Raw genomic sequence first — 16,184 nt, forward strand, 5'->3', positions numbered from 1 at the left:
CATTTGGAATGGCCATATTTACCCAATTACTGTACCCTCATTGTATCTAGGAAGTAACCAACCTGCTTTTGATTTTACAGGCTCACAGGCGAAAGGGACTTGCCTTATTTCGAATGAGACTTTGGACTGTGGACTTCTGAGTTAATGCTGAAATGAGTTAAGACTCTGGGAGTGTTGGGAAGGCATGATTGATTTTGAAATGTGAGGACATGAGATTTGGGAGGGATCGGGGTGGAATGATATGGTTTGGCTGTGTCCTCACTCAAATCTCATCTTGAATTCCCACATGTTGTGGGAGGGATCAGTGGGAGGTAATTGAATCATGCGGGCAAGGCTTTCCCTTGCTGTTCTTGTGATAGTGAGTAAGTCTCACGAGATCTGGTAGTTTTAAAAAGAGGAGTTCCCCTGCACAAGTTCTCTCTCTCTTTGCCTACTGCCATCTATGTAAGACATGACTTGCTCCTCCTTGCCTTCCACCATGATTGCAAAGTGTCCCCAGCCATGTAGAATTGTAAGTCCATTAAATCCTTTTTCCTGTATAAATTACTGAGTTTCAGGGATGTCTTTATCAGTGGCATGAATATGGACTAATACAGAAATTAAAATGATGCCTGACACATACTTGCTTAATGAATATTAGCTATTATTATTTGACATTATCATTAGTGTTGTAAAATGAGCAAAGTCAAGTAAAAAAATGCATAACAATTTATGCTTTTTATTAATCCTGTCTAGCAAAGGGATAATAACCTCTGCAAATAATTATTCTAAATAATTATGCCTATCAGTATACCTCTATCCCTTCCATCTTATTGCTCTAGTAGAAAAATTAGGCTGGGGCAGTGGCTCATGCCTGTAATCCTAGCACTTTGGGAGGCTAATGCAGGAGGATCATTTTTTGAGCCCAGGAGTTCCAGAGAAGCCTGGGCAACATAGAAATACCTTGTCTCTACAAAAAAATTAAAAATTAGCTGGGTGTGGTAATACATGCTTGTACCAGCTACTTGGGAGGCTGAGGTGGGAGGACTGCTTAAGCCTGGGAGGTCAAGGCTGCAGTGAGCTATGATCGTACCACTATACTCCAGGCTATGTGACAGAGTGAGACCTCATCCCTCCCCCACCAAAAATAATAATAATAAAAAAAATTAGTGTAACACTTCCTTACAAAAATGTGGAGTATAGAAGGAGTACATTATGAACTCATAGAGTTAGCTAAGGTTTCTAGGCAGAATGTGCAAAGGGCCAGATGGTTTCGTTTACTTGCCTATGATAAAGTATGGATGGTGCAAAATGATCTTAAAAAGAAGCTGTTAGGCCAAGCATGGTGGCTTATGCCTATAATCCCAGCACTTCGGGTAGGTGGATCACTTGACGTTAGGAGTTCAAGACCAGCCTGGCCAACATGGTGAAACCCCGTCTCTACTAAAAATACAAAAATTAGCCCGGCATGGTGGTGGTGCCTGTAATCCTAGCTACTGGGGAGGCTGAGGCAGGAAAAACACTTGACCTGGAAGGTGGAGGTTGCAGTGAGCCAAGATCGCACACCACTGTACGCCAGCCTGGATGACAGAGCATGATTCTGTCCCCCCAAAAAAAAAGAAAAGAAAAAAGCATCTGTTACATTTTCAAGCAGAAGTTAGAGAAAATAGAGCCAGTACTTTCCAGTTAAAAAATATTATTTCTCATTTCCAGCTACTCCACACACTAAAAGGTTCTCACAGTTAGATACGGTAACAGTAGAAGACCAAATCCAGGGAACTGCCAGTAAAACTGTGGCCTCAGTGTCAAGATGTAAGGATGAGACTGTAAGACCCTTTATTAACACCTCAGAAAGGTTTGCCTGCCTCTCAATTGAGGTGCCTGGACATGATTCTTTTTTTTTTTTTTTTGATACAGAGTTTTGCTCTGTCATCCAGGCTAGAGTGCAGTGGCACGATCTCGGCTCACAGCTGTTGCAGGAAGTCAGGGACCCTGAATAGAGGGACTGGCTGAAGCCAAGGCAAAATAACATAAATTGTAAAGATTTCATGGACATTTATTAGTTCCCCAAATTAATACTTTTAAAATTTCTTATACCTGTCTTTACTGCAATCTCTGAACATAAATTGTGAAGATTTCATGGACACTTATCACTTCCCCAATCAATACCCTTGTGATTTCCTATGCCTCTCTTTACTTTAATCTGAATCCCGTCATCTTCGTAAGCTGAGGAGGATGTATGTCACCTCAGGACCCTGTGATGATTGTGTTAACTGCATAAATTGTTTGTAGAGCAGGTGTGCTTGAACAATATGAAATCTGGGCACCTTGAAAAAAGAACAGGATAACAGCAATGTTCAGGGAACAAGGGAGATGACCTTCAACTCTGACTGCCACTGAGCCGGGTGGAACAGAGCCATATTTCTCTTCTTTCGAAAGCAAATAGGAGAAATATCACTGAATTCTTTTTCTCAGCAAGGAACATCCCTAAGAAAGAATGCATCCCTGAGGGTAGGCATCTAAAATGGCTTCTTTGGGGGCAGCTGTCTTTTATGGTCGAAGACAAAGGGATGAAATAAGCCCCGGTCTCCTGTAGCGTTCCCAGGCTTATTAGGATGAGGACCTAATAAATTTTGGTCAGACCAGTTGTCTGCTCTCAAACCCTGTCCCCTGATGTTATCAATGACAATGTGTGCCTGAAACTTCATTAGCAATTTTAATTTCACCCCGTCCTGTGATCTCGCCCTGCCTCCATTTGCTTTGTGATATTTTATTACCTCGTGAAGTATGTGATCTCTGTGACCCACACCCTATTCATACGCTCCCTCCCCTTTTGAAAATCGCTAATAAAAACTTGCTGGTTTTACGGCTCAGGGAGATCATGGAACCTGCTGACATGTGTTGTCTCCCCCAGACACCCATCTTTAAAATTGCTCTCTTTTGCACTCTTTCCCTTTATTTCTCAGACCAGCTGACACTTAGGGAAAGAGAAAAGAATATTGAATAAAGAATATTGAATAAATATTGAATAAAGAAAAGAGAATTGAATATTGGGGATGGGGTTCTCCCGATAACTGCAACCTCTGCCTCCCAGGCTCAAGGGATTCTCCCGCCTCAGTCTCCCAAGTAGCTGGGATTACAGGCATGCACCCACCACACCTGGCTAATTTTTGTATTTTTAGAAGAGTCGGGGTTTCACCATGTTGGCCAGGCTGGTCTCAAACTCCTGACCTTAGGTGATCCACCCGCCTCAGCCTCCCAAAGTGCTGGGATAACAGGCATTTGAGCCACTCCACCCAGCCATGGACATGATTCTTGATGATGAGGTCCAAGACTTCAAGCCTGAGTCTAATGCCATAATGGGTTGAGATATCAGCGGTCTTGGAAGAAGGGGTTAAATGGTTTTTACATATGAAAGAGGGAACCAGAGGATGGACTGTAGTAGTTTTCAATTATAGCCCCAATGAACCATGACTCCCAGTATTCTTGCCCTTGTATAGTCCCTCCTATATTAAATCCTACACTGAGTCACTTTAACTAATAAATTAAACAGAAAAACACTGTGCTAGTTCTAGGATTCAGTCTTAAGAAGAACTGTTAGCTTCTATATTTGCATTTCTGGGAGCCACAGAGAGTGAAAGAATCCCAGCTATTCCAGCCCATCCAAGCATCCAGATGGCTAACCCCAGTCACAATCTTACTACAACTGTATGAGAGACCTTAGGCAAGGCTGAAGAATAACTACTTAGGTGATCCACAGAATCATGAAAGATAATATAAAATGATTTTAAATCACTACATTTGGGGATAGTTTGTTATGCAACAATAGATGGCCAAAACAACAGGGATAGGCTACTCTGAATGTGCAGCATGGGGCACATGCCCACTTCTATGGCAAAGATATACAGCATAATGAATTTTTACATAGGTATATGCCCTGGTAACCACCAGCAAGCGTATGACACATTTTCAATTCAAAAACCTAGATTGTGCCCTTTCCTGGTCAACTTCTACACTCTTCCCCCATGCTCCACTGAAGTAACTACAGTTCTCATTTCTATCATCACCGTAAGTTTTATTTGTATTTATCATAGAGTATGTTTTTGTTTTTGTTTTTGTTTGAGACAGGGTCTGACTCTGTCACCCAGACTGGAGTGCAGTGGCACAGATATGATTCACTGCAGCCTCAGCTTCCTTCAAGCAAGCTCCTGCCTCAGCCTCCTGTGTGGCTGGGACCACAGGCCCTAACCACCAAACCTGGCTAATTTTTTTTTTTTTTTTTTTTGGTAGAGACAGGGTGTCACTTTGTTGCCTAGGGTGGTCTTGAACTCCTGGGCTCAAGTGATCCTCCCCCATCAGCCTTCCCAAAGTGTTGGGATTATAGGCATTGGCCACCACACCAGGCCTGTTCTCTCTTCTTTCACTCAACATATTGTCTGGGAGATACATCTTTATTGTTTTAACAGTAGTCCATCCTTTATATTGCTGTATAAATATACCACAATTCTGCTGGTGGGCATTTAGATTGCTTTGTGTTTGGGGCTTTAATGAGTAAAGCCGTTATGAGCCCTGTGATGGTTAATTTTATGTGTCAGGTTGACTAAGTGAATGGATGCCCAGAAAGCTGGTAAAACATTATTTCTAGGTGTATCTGTGAGGGTGTTTTCAAAACAGATTAACATTTGAATCAGTAGACTGAGTAAAGATCACCCTCACCTAATCTGATGACAGCACGAATAAAACAAAAAGGCAGAGGAAGGGCAAATTCCCTTTCTTCTTAAGCTGGGACATTCATCTTCTCCTGCCCTCAGTCAGACATCAGTGTTCCTGGATCTCTGGCCTTTAGACTCCAGTACTTAATATGAGGCATCCTCCTCCTCCTGGTCCTAGGGCTCTGGCCTTGGACTGAATTACACCACTGGAATTTTTCCTAGTTCTCAAGCTGGCAGACAGCATATTATGAAACTTCTTGGTCTCCATAATCATGTGAGCCAATTCCCATAATAAATCTTCTCTTATATATCTATATATATTCTATTGCTCTCTTTCTCCGGAGGGCCTTTGTGTGTATATGTATTCATTATTCCTGAGTGAGTTCCTAAGAGTGGAATTGCTGGGTTATAAGAATAAGATGTATGTTAGTCTGGGTGCAGCAGTACACGCCTGTAATCCCAGCACTTTGAGAGGCCAAGGTGGGCACATACTTGAGCTCAGAAGTTCGACACCAGCCTGGGTAATATGACGAAACCTCATCTCTGCAAAAAATACAAAGGAAAAATTGGCCGGGCATGGTGGCATGTGCCAGTCGTCTCAGCTACTCCAGAGACTGAGGTGGGAGGAATGTTTCAGAGTTTGAGCCCTGGAGGTTGAGGCTGCAGTGAGCTGAGATCACTTCACTGCACTCTAGCCTAGGTGAAAGAATGAGACCCTGTCTCCAAAAAAAACAACAACAAAAAAGGATAGATGTAGTATTAATTGCATTTCCTTGATAAGCAATGATTTTAAACATATTTTCATATGTTTATTGGCCATTTGGATATCCTCTTTTACAAAAGATCTGTTCAAGTCTTATGCATATTTTAATTTTAATTTTATTTATTTATTTTGAGATGGAGTCTTGCTCTGTTGCCCAGGCTGGTGTGCAGTGGTGCAATCTCAGCTCACTGCAACCTCCGCCTCTCGGGTTCAAGCAATTTTCCTGCCTCAGCCTCCCAAGTAGTTGAGATTACAGGCACCTGCCACCACACCCGGCTAATTTTTGCATTTTTAGTAAAGATGGGGTTTCACCATGTTGGCCAGGCTGGTCTCAAACTCCTGACCTCATGATCCACCTGCCTCGGTCTCCCAAAGGCTGGGATTACAGGCGTGAGCCACTGCGCCTGGCCGCATATTTTTTATTTAAAAAAATTTTTATTGTGGTAAAATACATATAACAAAAGTTATCACTTTACTATTTTAAAGTATGTAACTGTGTTTATGCCTATTTTTAATTAGGTTGTTTATCTCTTTTTTTCTTTTTTTAGCGATTTTAAAATATACACATATATTCAGGATATAAAATCTATGTTGAACATATACACACACACACACAGACAATGCAGATGTCTTTGCTCAGTGTATACTGTATTGTCTTAATGCTGTCTTTGATGAAAATTAATTCATAATTAACAAAGTCCAAATTAGCAATCTTTTCTGATTAGTGATATTTGTATTCTGTTTAAGAAGTCAACCACCCCGAGGACATGAAGACATTCTCCTGTGTTTTCTTCTAGAAGCTTTATTGTTTTCCTTTCACATTTAGGTCTGATTTACCTTCCTTTTTATTGACGGGTAATAAGTGTTTGCAACTGAGTTGTTCTATCAGTGCATTTCCTGCCTGTAAAATTTTGGGGGTCTGACAACCTTTTTCATTTTGTCTCGTCTTTGCCCCTTTTGGTTTAAGCTGGTAGTGTTGCTTCTGGCATAAAATTCTCAAAATCCTTGTGGGATTCTCACATATGTCAAGGGAATCCATGGCATTAACACAGGAGTGTTCTCTCAAAATTCTTTCTGGATAACCCTATCTCTGTTCCTGGCTTCTGCTTAGATGACTGATTGGATCCATGAGTTATATACCTAACCTTCCCAGGAAAAGTTTGTCTCTGCTCTGGGTAATCCCCAGAGCAAGCTATATCACTTTTTGTAATAGCCTGAGAATTTTCCAAATCATCAAGTTCTGGTTGCTTTTAACCTAACAGCTCCTTACTCACTTTATCTCTTTCCTCTCATATTCTACTATAAGAAGCAAGGAGAAACCAGATAACAAATCCCACACTGTACTTGAAAATTTCCTCAGCTAAATATCCAAGTAAATGGTTTACAAGTTCTGTTTTCCACCTCACAGTAGAATATAATTCAGCCAAGTTTTCTGCCACTTTATAACAAGGATAGCCTTCCCTCCAGTTTCTAATAACGTGTCCCTCATTTCCTTCTGAAACTTCACCAAACGCACCTTTAACATTCATTCTGTTATTCACTCAGAATTCTAGCAAATTCTGTTCATGATGACATATGTATTCTCTAAGATAAGAGCAGATTTGTCTTTTATTTTCCTCATTTCCTTCTGAGCTCTCACAAAACCTAGGCTTTTCCCTATCATGCACCTTAAAATTCTTCCAGCCTTTGCTCATTACCCGGTTTCAAAGCCACTTCCACCATTAAGTATTTGTTACATCAGCACCTTACTTCCTGGCACCAAACTCTGTATAAGTTTCCTAGGGCTGCCATAATAAATTACCATAAGACGGGTGATTTAAACCAACAGAAATTAATTCTCTCATAGTTGTGAAGGACAAAAGTCTGAAATTGATGTGTTGGCGGGGCTACACTCCCTCTGATGGCTCTAGGGGAGAATCCTTTCTTGACTCATTCAGCTTCTGTGGCTCCTGGCATTCTTCTTTTAAAATTAAATTTAAATTTTACTTTTTCTGCCAACACCTTGATTTTAATTTAAATTATTAATTAATTAATTAATTTTTTGCCCCTGACATTCCTTTTTTTTTTTTTGAGACGAGTCTCACTCTGTCACCCAGGCTGGAGTGCAGTGGTAGGATCCCTGTTCACTGTAACCTCTGCTTTCCAGGTTCAAGCAATTCTCCTGTCTCAGCCTCCCGAGTAGCTGGGATTACAGGCGCCTGCCACCACACCTGGCTAATTTTTTTTACTTTTAGTAGAGACAGGGTTTCACCATGTTGGTCAGGCTGGTTTGGAACTCCTGACCTCAAATGATCTGCCCGCCTCAGCCTCCCAAAGTGCTGAGATTACAGGCATGAGCCACTGTGCCTGGCCTGGCCCCGACATTCTTTAACTTGTGGAAGCATAACTCAAATCTCCGCCTTCACCTTCATATAGCCTTCTCTGTGTCTCAAATCTCTCTCTCTCTCTTTTTTTTTTTTTTTGAGACAGAGTCTCGATCTGTTGTCCAGGCTGGAGTGCAGTGGCGCGATCTCAGCTCACTGCAAGCTCTGCCTCCTGGGTTCATGTCATTCTCCTGCCTTAGCCTCCCGAGTAGCTGGGACTACAGGCGCCAGCCACAACGCCCAGCTAATTTTTTGTATTTTTAGTAGAGATGGGGTTTCACTGTGTTAGTCAGGATGGTCTCGGTCTCCTGACCTTGTGATCCACCCGCCTTGGCCTCCTGAAGTGCTGGGATTACAGGCAGAGCCACCGTGCCTGGCCCTCTCCTTTCTCTTATAAGGACAACAATCACTGGACTTAGGACCCATTCTAAACTCAAAATGATCTCATCTCAAGATCCTTAATTGCAACGACAAAGACCTTACTAACAAAAACATCCACTGTATTAGTTTGCTAGGTGTATTTTAACAAAATACCACAACAAGTCAAATCAAGATGTCAGCAGGATTGGTTTCCTTTGAGCACTAAGCGGAAGACTCTGTTAGGCATATCCTCTATCTTCTGGTGTTTGCTGCCAATCTTTGGTGTTTCTTGGCTTGTAGAAGTGTCATTCTGACCTCAACTTTCATGTTTATGTGGCATTCACCCTGTATGCATGCATCTGTGTCTAAATTCCTCCTTTTTATTTTTATTTTTTAAATTATTTAGAGACAGAGTCTCACTCTGTTATCCAGGCTGGAGTGCAATGGCATGATCTCAGCTAGCTGCAACCTCCACCTCTCAGGTTCAAGCGATTCTCATGCTTCAGCCTCCCAAGTAGCTGGGACTACGGGCACAAACCACGATGCCTGGCTAATTTTTGTATTTTTTAGTAGAGACGGGATTTCACCATGTTGGCCAAGCTGGTTGCAAACTCCTGACCTCAGGTGACCTTGGCCTCCCAAAGTGTTGGGATTATAGGCATGAGCTGCCATGCCCGACCAAAATTACCCCTTTTTATAAGGACATCAGTCATATTGGATTAGGGCCCACCCTGATTACCTTAACTAATTACATCTTTAACGACCCAATTTCCAAATTAGGTCATATTCTGAGGTGCTAGCTGTTAGAACTTCAATATAACAGTTCTTAGGGACACAGTTCAACCCATAACAGTTATATTCCTAGGAACCAGGAGTTAGGACATAGACATATCTTTCAGGGTGTGTGTGTGGGGCGGGCCGGGGGGAGACACAGTTCTGCCCACTACAGCATTAGCTTTTGTTTTTAAATATTTTAAATATTTCACTCCCCTCTCTTTTTGGTTGTACATGGCTGGTACCATTCCAGAAGGAAAGTTTATTTATTATATACAATGGATGCCTTAGCCACTTTACCCTTAATATTTCAATGTGTATTTCATAGAATAAGGATATTTTCTTACATAACTGCAAAAACAATAATATTCAGGGAATTCAACGTTAATAAAATATTTTGTCTAATCTACCATCAATAGTCTAGTTTCCTCAATTGTCCCAGTAATTTTTTCCCTTGAAAAGAATTCTGCTCTAGATCACATATTCATTTAGTTGTCATGTATCTTTTTAGTGTCTCTTTCAATCTAGAACAAGTCCTTAGCCTTTCCTGGCTTTCATGACATTGACATTTTTAAAAGAACACTGGCCGGTTGTTGTTTTTTAATACTATATGTCTGATTTTGGCTTTGTCTGATATTTACTCATGATTAAATTCAGGTTATACATTTCTGGTCAGAATACTACACAGTGTTATTATATCCTCCCTCACAGGTGATAATAGTTTTGATCACTCAGGCAAAGTATTGTTTGTTTCTCTATATATAGTTACTATATGCCCCCTGGCAACTGGCAGGAGGCACTTTAAGACAGCAGTCCCCAACTTTTTTGGCAACAGGGACCAGTTTCATGTAAAGCAATTTTTCCACAGACAGGAGATTGGGGGTATAGGAGATGGGGAGATGGTTTCAGGATGAAACTGTTCCACCTCAGATCAGGAAGCTTTAGATTCTCCTAAGGAGCACACAACCTACATGCCTCAGACGCACAGTTCACAATAGGATTTGAGTTCCTGTGTGTTCCTGCCACTGATCTGACAGGAGGCAGAGCTCAGGCGGCAATGCTCGCTCACCTGCTGCTCACCTCCTGCTGTGTGGTCCATTTCTAATATGCCACGGACCAGTACTGGTCTGTGGCCTGGGGACTGGGGACCCCTGCTTTAAGATCATGCAAATATCTTGTTCCTCATCAAACCTCTCCTCAATCCTGACCCCAGATTTATACCCATTAATGATTCTTGTCCAATCAATCTTTACTATGATGATTGTAAAATGATTCTCTAATGTGACTGTTTATTCTACATTTATTAATCAGCATCCTAGCATATGGTAAAGTCTTCCTTTTCACCAATTTATCTATCATCAGTATGGACTCATGAGTTCCTATTTTTTCAATGGTTCAATATTGTCCTTATTTATTTTGATAGCAAATAGTCCTAGATTTGGCCAGTAGGGGCCTCTTCAAGCTAGCTTCTGTGTTCTTTCAACAGGCCTTTATCATTTTTTAAAACACTTCCTTGCTTTCTGTTAACATTAGGATGTTCCAAGATGATCATACCTTTTCTTCCCCAGCCCTGGAGACCAGCCATTTCTCCAGAAATCCCCGATTCCTTTTAGTAGGAAATGGTATTAGAAAACAAAATATGAGTTCCGGACATACTGATTACTTATCAGGATAAGTCTGAGTCTAGATCTGTGCTGTCCAATTTGGTAGCCATTACCCACATGTGGCTACTTAAATTAAAATTAATAAAAACAAAATAAATTAAAAATTCAGGATGGGCACAGTAGCTCACACCTGTAATCCCAGCACTTTGGGAGGCTAAGGCAGGAGGATCACTTGAGTCCAGGAGTTCAAAACCAGCTTGGGCAACATAGTGAAACTTCTTAAAAAAAATGAAAAAAAAAAAAAAAAACCCTCAGTTCCTCAATTACATAAGCCATGTTTCATGTGCTCAATAGCTACATGTGTCTAGGAGCTACGATATTGGACAGTATAGATTTATAGAGCATTTGAATCATTACAGAAAGTTCTATGGTTCTCAAGACTTTCCATAAAGAAAAAAAAAGTAAGTTCTATGGGATATGGAATATCACTATTCTAGACCATCGCAGTAGGCAAATCTAGGAAACACACACACACACACACACACACACACACACACACACACTTTGAGTTCCCATTCTCCATTGCCTTTTAAATATTTTCCTATGTTCCACTTCATTAATTCTTTAACACATTAAACGATTATTTATTGAGCACATTCTATCAGATAGGTACTCTTCAAGGCCCTGTAGATCTGGAAATAAAAAGATACAGCCCCTATTCTCTGAAAACATACCATACTTTTTTCTGAGAAGTCAGAAATGATTATAAAATAGTATAATAAATTCCAACTTAGCAAGGTTAAAACAAAATATATATATGTATAGTATATATATATGATAATATATATACCATTCTGGGGATGTCAAGGAAGGCTTCCTGAGAGAAATGACATTTAAATTAAGTTTAGAAAGGTAAATAATTATTGGGTTGACAATATGGCAGACAAGCTGAGGGTAACAGAATTTGCTATTCTCCATTACTTTTTTCATCTTTGTTCCAATTATTCACTTAAAATTCTTTCTTTCTCTTCACCATAACCTTCAAAACTCTGCTTATCTTTCAAAACTCATCTTTTCTATATATTTCCTAATACCTCTAACCTTACAAACCCTGAAATATACTGTCTTTACTGATTTCAGGCCCACAAAAGATTTGGTTTATTCTTGTTGCTATAAATGTTTATAGAAAGAACATGGGCTTTGGAATCAGATTTACTGCCTCAGCTTCCCCAGTGGATGGGATTACAGGCAGCTGCCACAATGCTGGGCAAATTTTTGTATTTTTCACGCTGGGCTAATTTTTGTATTTCTAGTAGAGATGGGGTTTCGCCATGTTGGCCAGGCTGGTCTCGAACTCTTGACCTCAAGTGATCCGTCTGCCTTGGCCTCCCAAAGTACTGGGATTACAGGCATGAGCCACCACGCCCAGCAGGAAAAGTCTTTTAATAAAAGCTAATTTGTCAGAATCCACATTCCTATTTATAACTGGACCCTGATAAAAGAGTTTACAATTGGTTCCTAATAAAACAAACATCTTTATTTTAATACAAACATATTTAAATAGATAATGTAATGATAATCAGAAACTATTAAATAGTAGTATCAATAATTTCTTTCCTTTGATATATTAAGAAATCTAAAATAATTGTGGGGGGGGAAGCATATCCAGCAAGAACTAGAGATAACTTATTTTTCCTTTCATCACAGCTGGTTTAGAAGTACACTAACGGAAGTATCCCCATTATTTTGTTCACACATGAAAAATATGTTTTTCAAAATGAATGTTTCTAATGAAGTATACTTAATTTGTAAAAACTGTAAGCATGAACATCTAAAATTGTATTGCTTATATTCTAAAAGAAGGAAAAGGAACACTCAACAAAATTAATAAATACCAAACCTAAAAAGGAAAGCAATGTTACTTCTTCCAAATAACTGAAGCTGTGCAGATTTTCTTCTTCTGAGCAAATATTTATGAGACAAATATGTAGTACATTTGTGTTTACCTTCTTATCTTTGCCAGTACATTTTAAAAATCATCTTGACATTTCATTATCTCTCAAATTAGTTTAGGCATAATAGATTTTTTTTTTAACTGGGGACGTGAGAAGTTTCAGAGTACACTGCTTGCAATATTTAAAAAATTACTAAAGCCCACTTTAGTATTATTAAGATCTACTATATCATTTATAAACTATATTTGTAAGTTTTATACATGTAATTATTCAAAATAAGTGTTATTCTAAATAACAATCTACATCTTCTCATACATGAAATATGCTGATGGTGAATCTTTGATCATGTTTTCTTCCCAAAGGCATCCTTACCTGTGGAGTCCAGTAAAAAGTAGGGCTCAATCTGTAGAGTTTTCGTTTGTGGAAACTCTGAAGTGGCCTTGTTCGGGCTGATGTACTCATGAAAGTCAAGGATGAAGATTTCAGTCTTGTCCTGTCTTTTCTCTTTTTCTTACTGTGCTTCTGGTTAAGTAACCAGCTACTGGAGGAAGACAGCTCATCTAAATTCTCTGATGCACTGAAATGCCACGAAATAATTAGGGGATGGGAAGGGAATAAAACAAAACAAAACAAACAAACAAAAAAGACAAAGAAAACTAAATGTAAATTGTCTTGATCTATTATGACAGAAGAGTATTAATTTTAACCAATTTTGTGGTAACAATTGGTAAAATATTTTGTATTAATGGGAAATTACATATTCAAGTCATGAAAACCATTTTTACATCTATTTTCTCCTGCAAAACAAATATCCCATAAGTTAGAAAATGCTCACGAGTTTACTAGTGTGATGTAATTGCTCATTGTAAATCAATAATTCATGTCAATTACAGTGTTTTAACTACACAAAATTCTTTTTGTGTACGATGAAAATACATAGATTACAGGTATTTAAAAGGGCTAAAGTCATCACTCCATTATCAGTTTCTCTTTTTTTTTTTTTGAGACGGAGTCTCTCTCAGTCGCCCAGGCTGGAGTGCAGTGGTGCGATCTCGGCTCACTGCACACCACCGTCTCCTGGTTTCAAGAGATTCTCCTGTCTCAGCCTCCCAAGTAGCTAGGATTACAGGCACCCGCCATCATGCCTGCTAGTTTTTGTATTTTAGTAGAGATGGGGTTTCACCATGTTGGCCAGGCTGGTCTTGAACTCCTGACCTCAGGTGATCCACCCACCTTGGCCTCCCAAAGTGCTGGGATTACAGGCATGAGTCAGTGTGCCTGGCTATTAGTTGCTCTTATATAAGCACTATATATTAATAACATTTCAGTGAATTTTGAAACAGAGCTGTAACCCTACTATATTTTAGGATTTAAAAAAAATTTTCCAGTGCTACAGAAACAACTATAAAATAATGAAACAGATCACCTAAGCTACACATGAAAACAGCATAATAATTTTACATTTATTCTTTATATATTTTTGAACATATTTAAATATTTCAAATATTTTATAATATCAGAACATCAAGAGGATAACCCTCATTGCCACATAAATTTAACTTCATTTACACTATTATATATACAATAATTAAGCTTTTCAGGCCCTACAAGGTACCAATTTCAACCTTAGTTATGTAGACAAAAGCTAGTCAATTTAGTATTCCAATATTAACAAATGAATCTGCTACTATGTGATACTGCTGTTCAATATGTAAGTTCTAAATATGCTATTTGGTAGAATTGGTGTTTACCAGTAAATATAAAATATGGTTTTTCTATAGCAGTATTGTGTTTGAATCATATTTATGGCTACTCTAAAATATTATATTAGCTTGTGGATAAAGTAAATAATTCAAGAATGCTTCACATAGTAATGAGAAACCAGAAATAAAGGTGTCTGAATGGCTTATGTTGATAACACTAAACAGAATAATTAAACATGGTATTTGGTGACTATCATACATTCAACAAATACATAATTGATTATGTACTACTGGCCAGACCAGTACAGAAAAAAAGAGCTGATGACAACTATTTCACTTTTAAAATATTAAGTCTCCAGAGAGCTCTAGCAAGAATGCTTTAAGTCTCGGAAAATAAAAGGTTCTAAAAATCTTTCATCATGTTGATGGCTAAGAAAGATTTAGGGTATAATGCTTCTCTCAAATTAACAGGTCCAATCTCACAACTAGATTTTATTTTCTGTCATATCAAGGGGGAGCAGAAGGCATACAGGAGAGCCAGTATGAAGTTAGGCACTGAACAGGCTAAGTGGCTAGCATAGAAGGGAGTCAAGGTCAAGAAGAAGACAGATTTCAGTAGGTAGCTGGCATTAGAGGCAGTTAAGTTAGGAGACGTAGGATCCAGGAAGTTAGGAGTAGATCCAGCACCAAAAGAGGTTCTTTGTCCAGCAAGTCAGAAGCACCTTTAGGCAGAACTTACACTGGCTCTTAAAAGACATTGTTCTAGAAGTGTCTAGGGAAAATTAAAAGCTTATTCTGGAGCCTGAGACCTACTTAACTAACTTTTACCTCTATTTACAACTCTAGCTGTTAATGAGATATTAGCTTTCCCCTCCCCACAGAAGGCTTAGCCCAAAGAAGATGAGCCCACATCTTATGAAATGAAAGGACACAACTTCTGTACTGGCTAGAGGCTCATAGGCTGGCTTAAAGATAATTGGAAAGCTTATTATTTGTGTCACTAAATGTTATACAGTCGTGTCACTTAGCAATGGGGATACCTTCTGAGAAATGCGTCATTAGATGATTTTGTATTTGTGTGAACACCACTGAGTGTACTTACACAAACCTAGTTGGTAGAGCCTACTACACACCTAGACTATATGGTATAGTCTCTTGCTCCTAGGCTACAAACCTGTAAAACATGTTACCATACTGAATGCTGCAGGCAACTGTAACATGATAGACATGGTATTAGTGTATCTAAACATAGAAAAAGTAATGCATTGCTCTACAACATTATCATAGTTACAATGTCACCAGATTAATAGAAATTTTTCAGCTTCATTATAATCTTATGGGACTACTGTTATATATGTGGTCCTTCGTTGACTAGAAACATCATTATGTAGTGCATTACAGTATATAATTTTTAAATTTCTAAAGGGGCTGACATATTATCAGAGAAAAAAAAGTTCAGTTTTATTCTTTTCTTTATGTTCCCAACTGCAGGCAATTTATCTTTAGATTCTAACACTTTCTAATTAATAAGGATTCTTGCAAAGTATCAACATCTACCCTCAAATAAATGAAGGAATGCATGAAAATTTAAAGATGTGAAATATGTTTATTTCACTACTAATCAATGTGCAAACTGCATATTCTCATCAAAGCTAATGTAGTACAAAATCATTTCCATAAATAATGGATGAAGGTTACTGTAAATGGTTATTGCAAACCACTGATAAATTCACTTATTTCACACATTAACAATAATGAGACAGTCCAATCAATGAACCTCACTGAAAGCAAAACATGAGGAAAATCCTGAGAAAATTTTGAGGAAGACAACACAAGTCTGATCCTGTGCCTTTGTAATCTAAAGCTTTTTCCCCAGGAGATGATGATTCAGGTAATTAAGTATTGACTAAAATAGGAACTTAATGATATCTGTAAGACAAGGATATCATTAATAAATCAATAAAAGACACC

General features: G+C 38.8%; 1 protein-coding gene across 6 annotated transcripts in view; it reads right to left on the reverse strand.

Annotated features, from left to right (window-relative positions):
- The window catches only part of KANSL1L (KAT8 regulatory NSL complex subunit 1 like), a 139,987-nt gene that overhangs the window by 41,842 nt on the left and 81,961 nt on the right, over positions 1–16,184 (reverse strand). For all 6 annotated transcript variants that reach the window (XM_077957499.1, XM_015110878.3, XM_077957498.1 and 3 more), the window contains exon 6: positions 12,883–13,087. In XM_077957499.1, the coding sequence (XP_077813625.1) occupies positions 12,883–13,087 (205 nt within the window). The remainder of the gene's footprint in view (positions 1–12,882; positions 13,088–16,184) is intronic.

Source organism: Macaca mulatta, chromosome 12, assembly GCF_049350105.2.
Source record: "Macaca mulatta isolate MMU2019108-1 chromosome 12, T2T-MMU8v2.0, whole genome shotgun sequence".
Classification (NCBI taxonomy): domain Eukaryota; kingdom Metazoa; phylum Chordata; class Mammalia; order Primates; family Cercopithecidae; genus Macaca; species Macaca mulatta.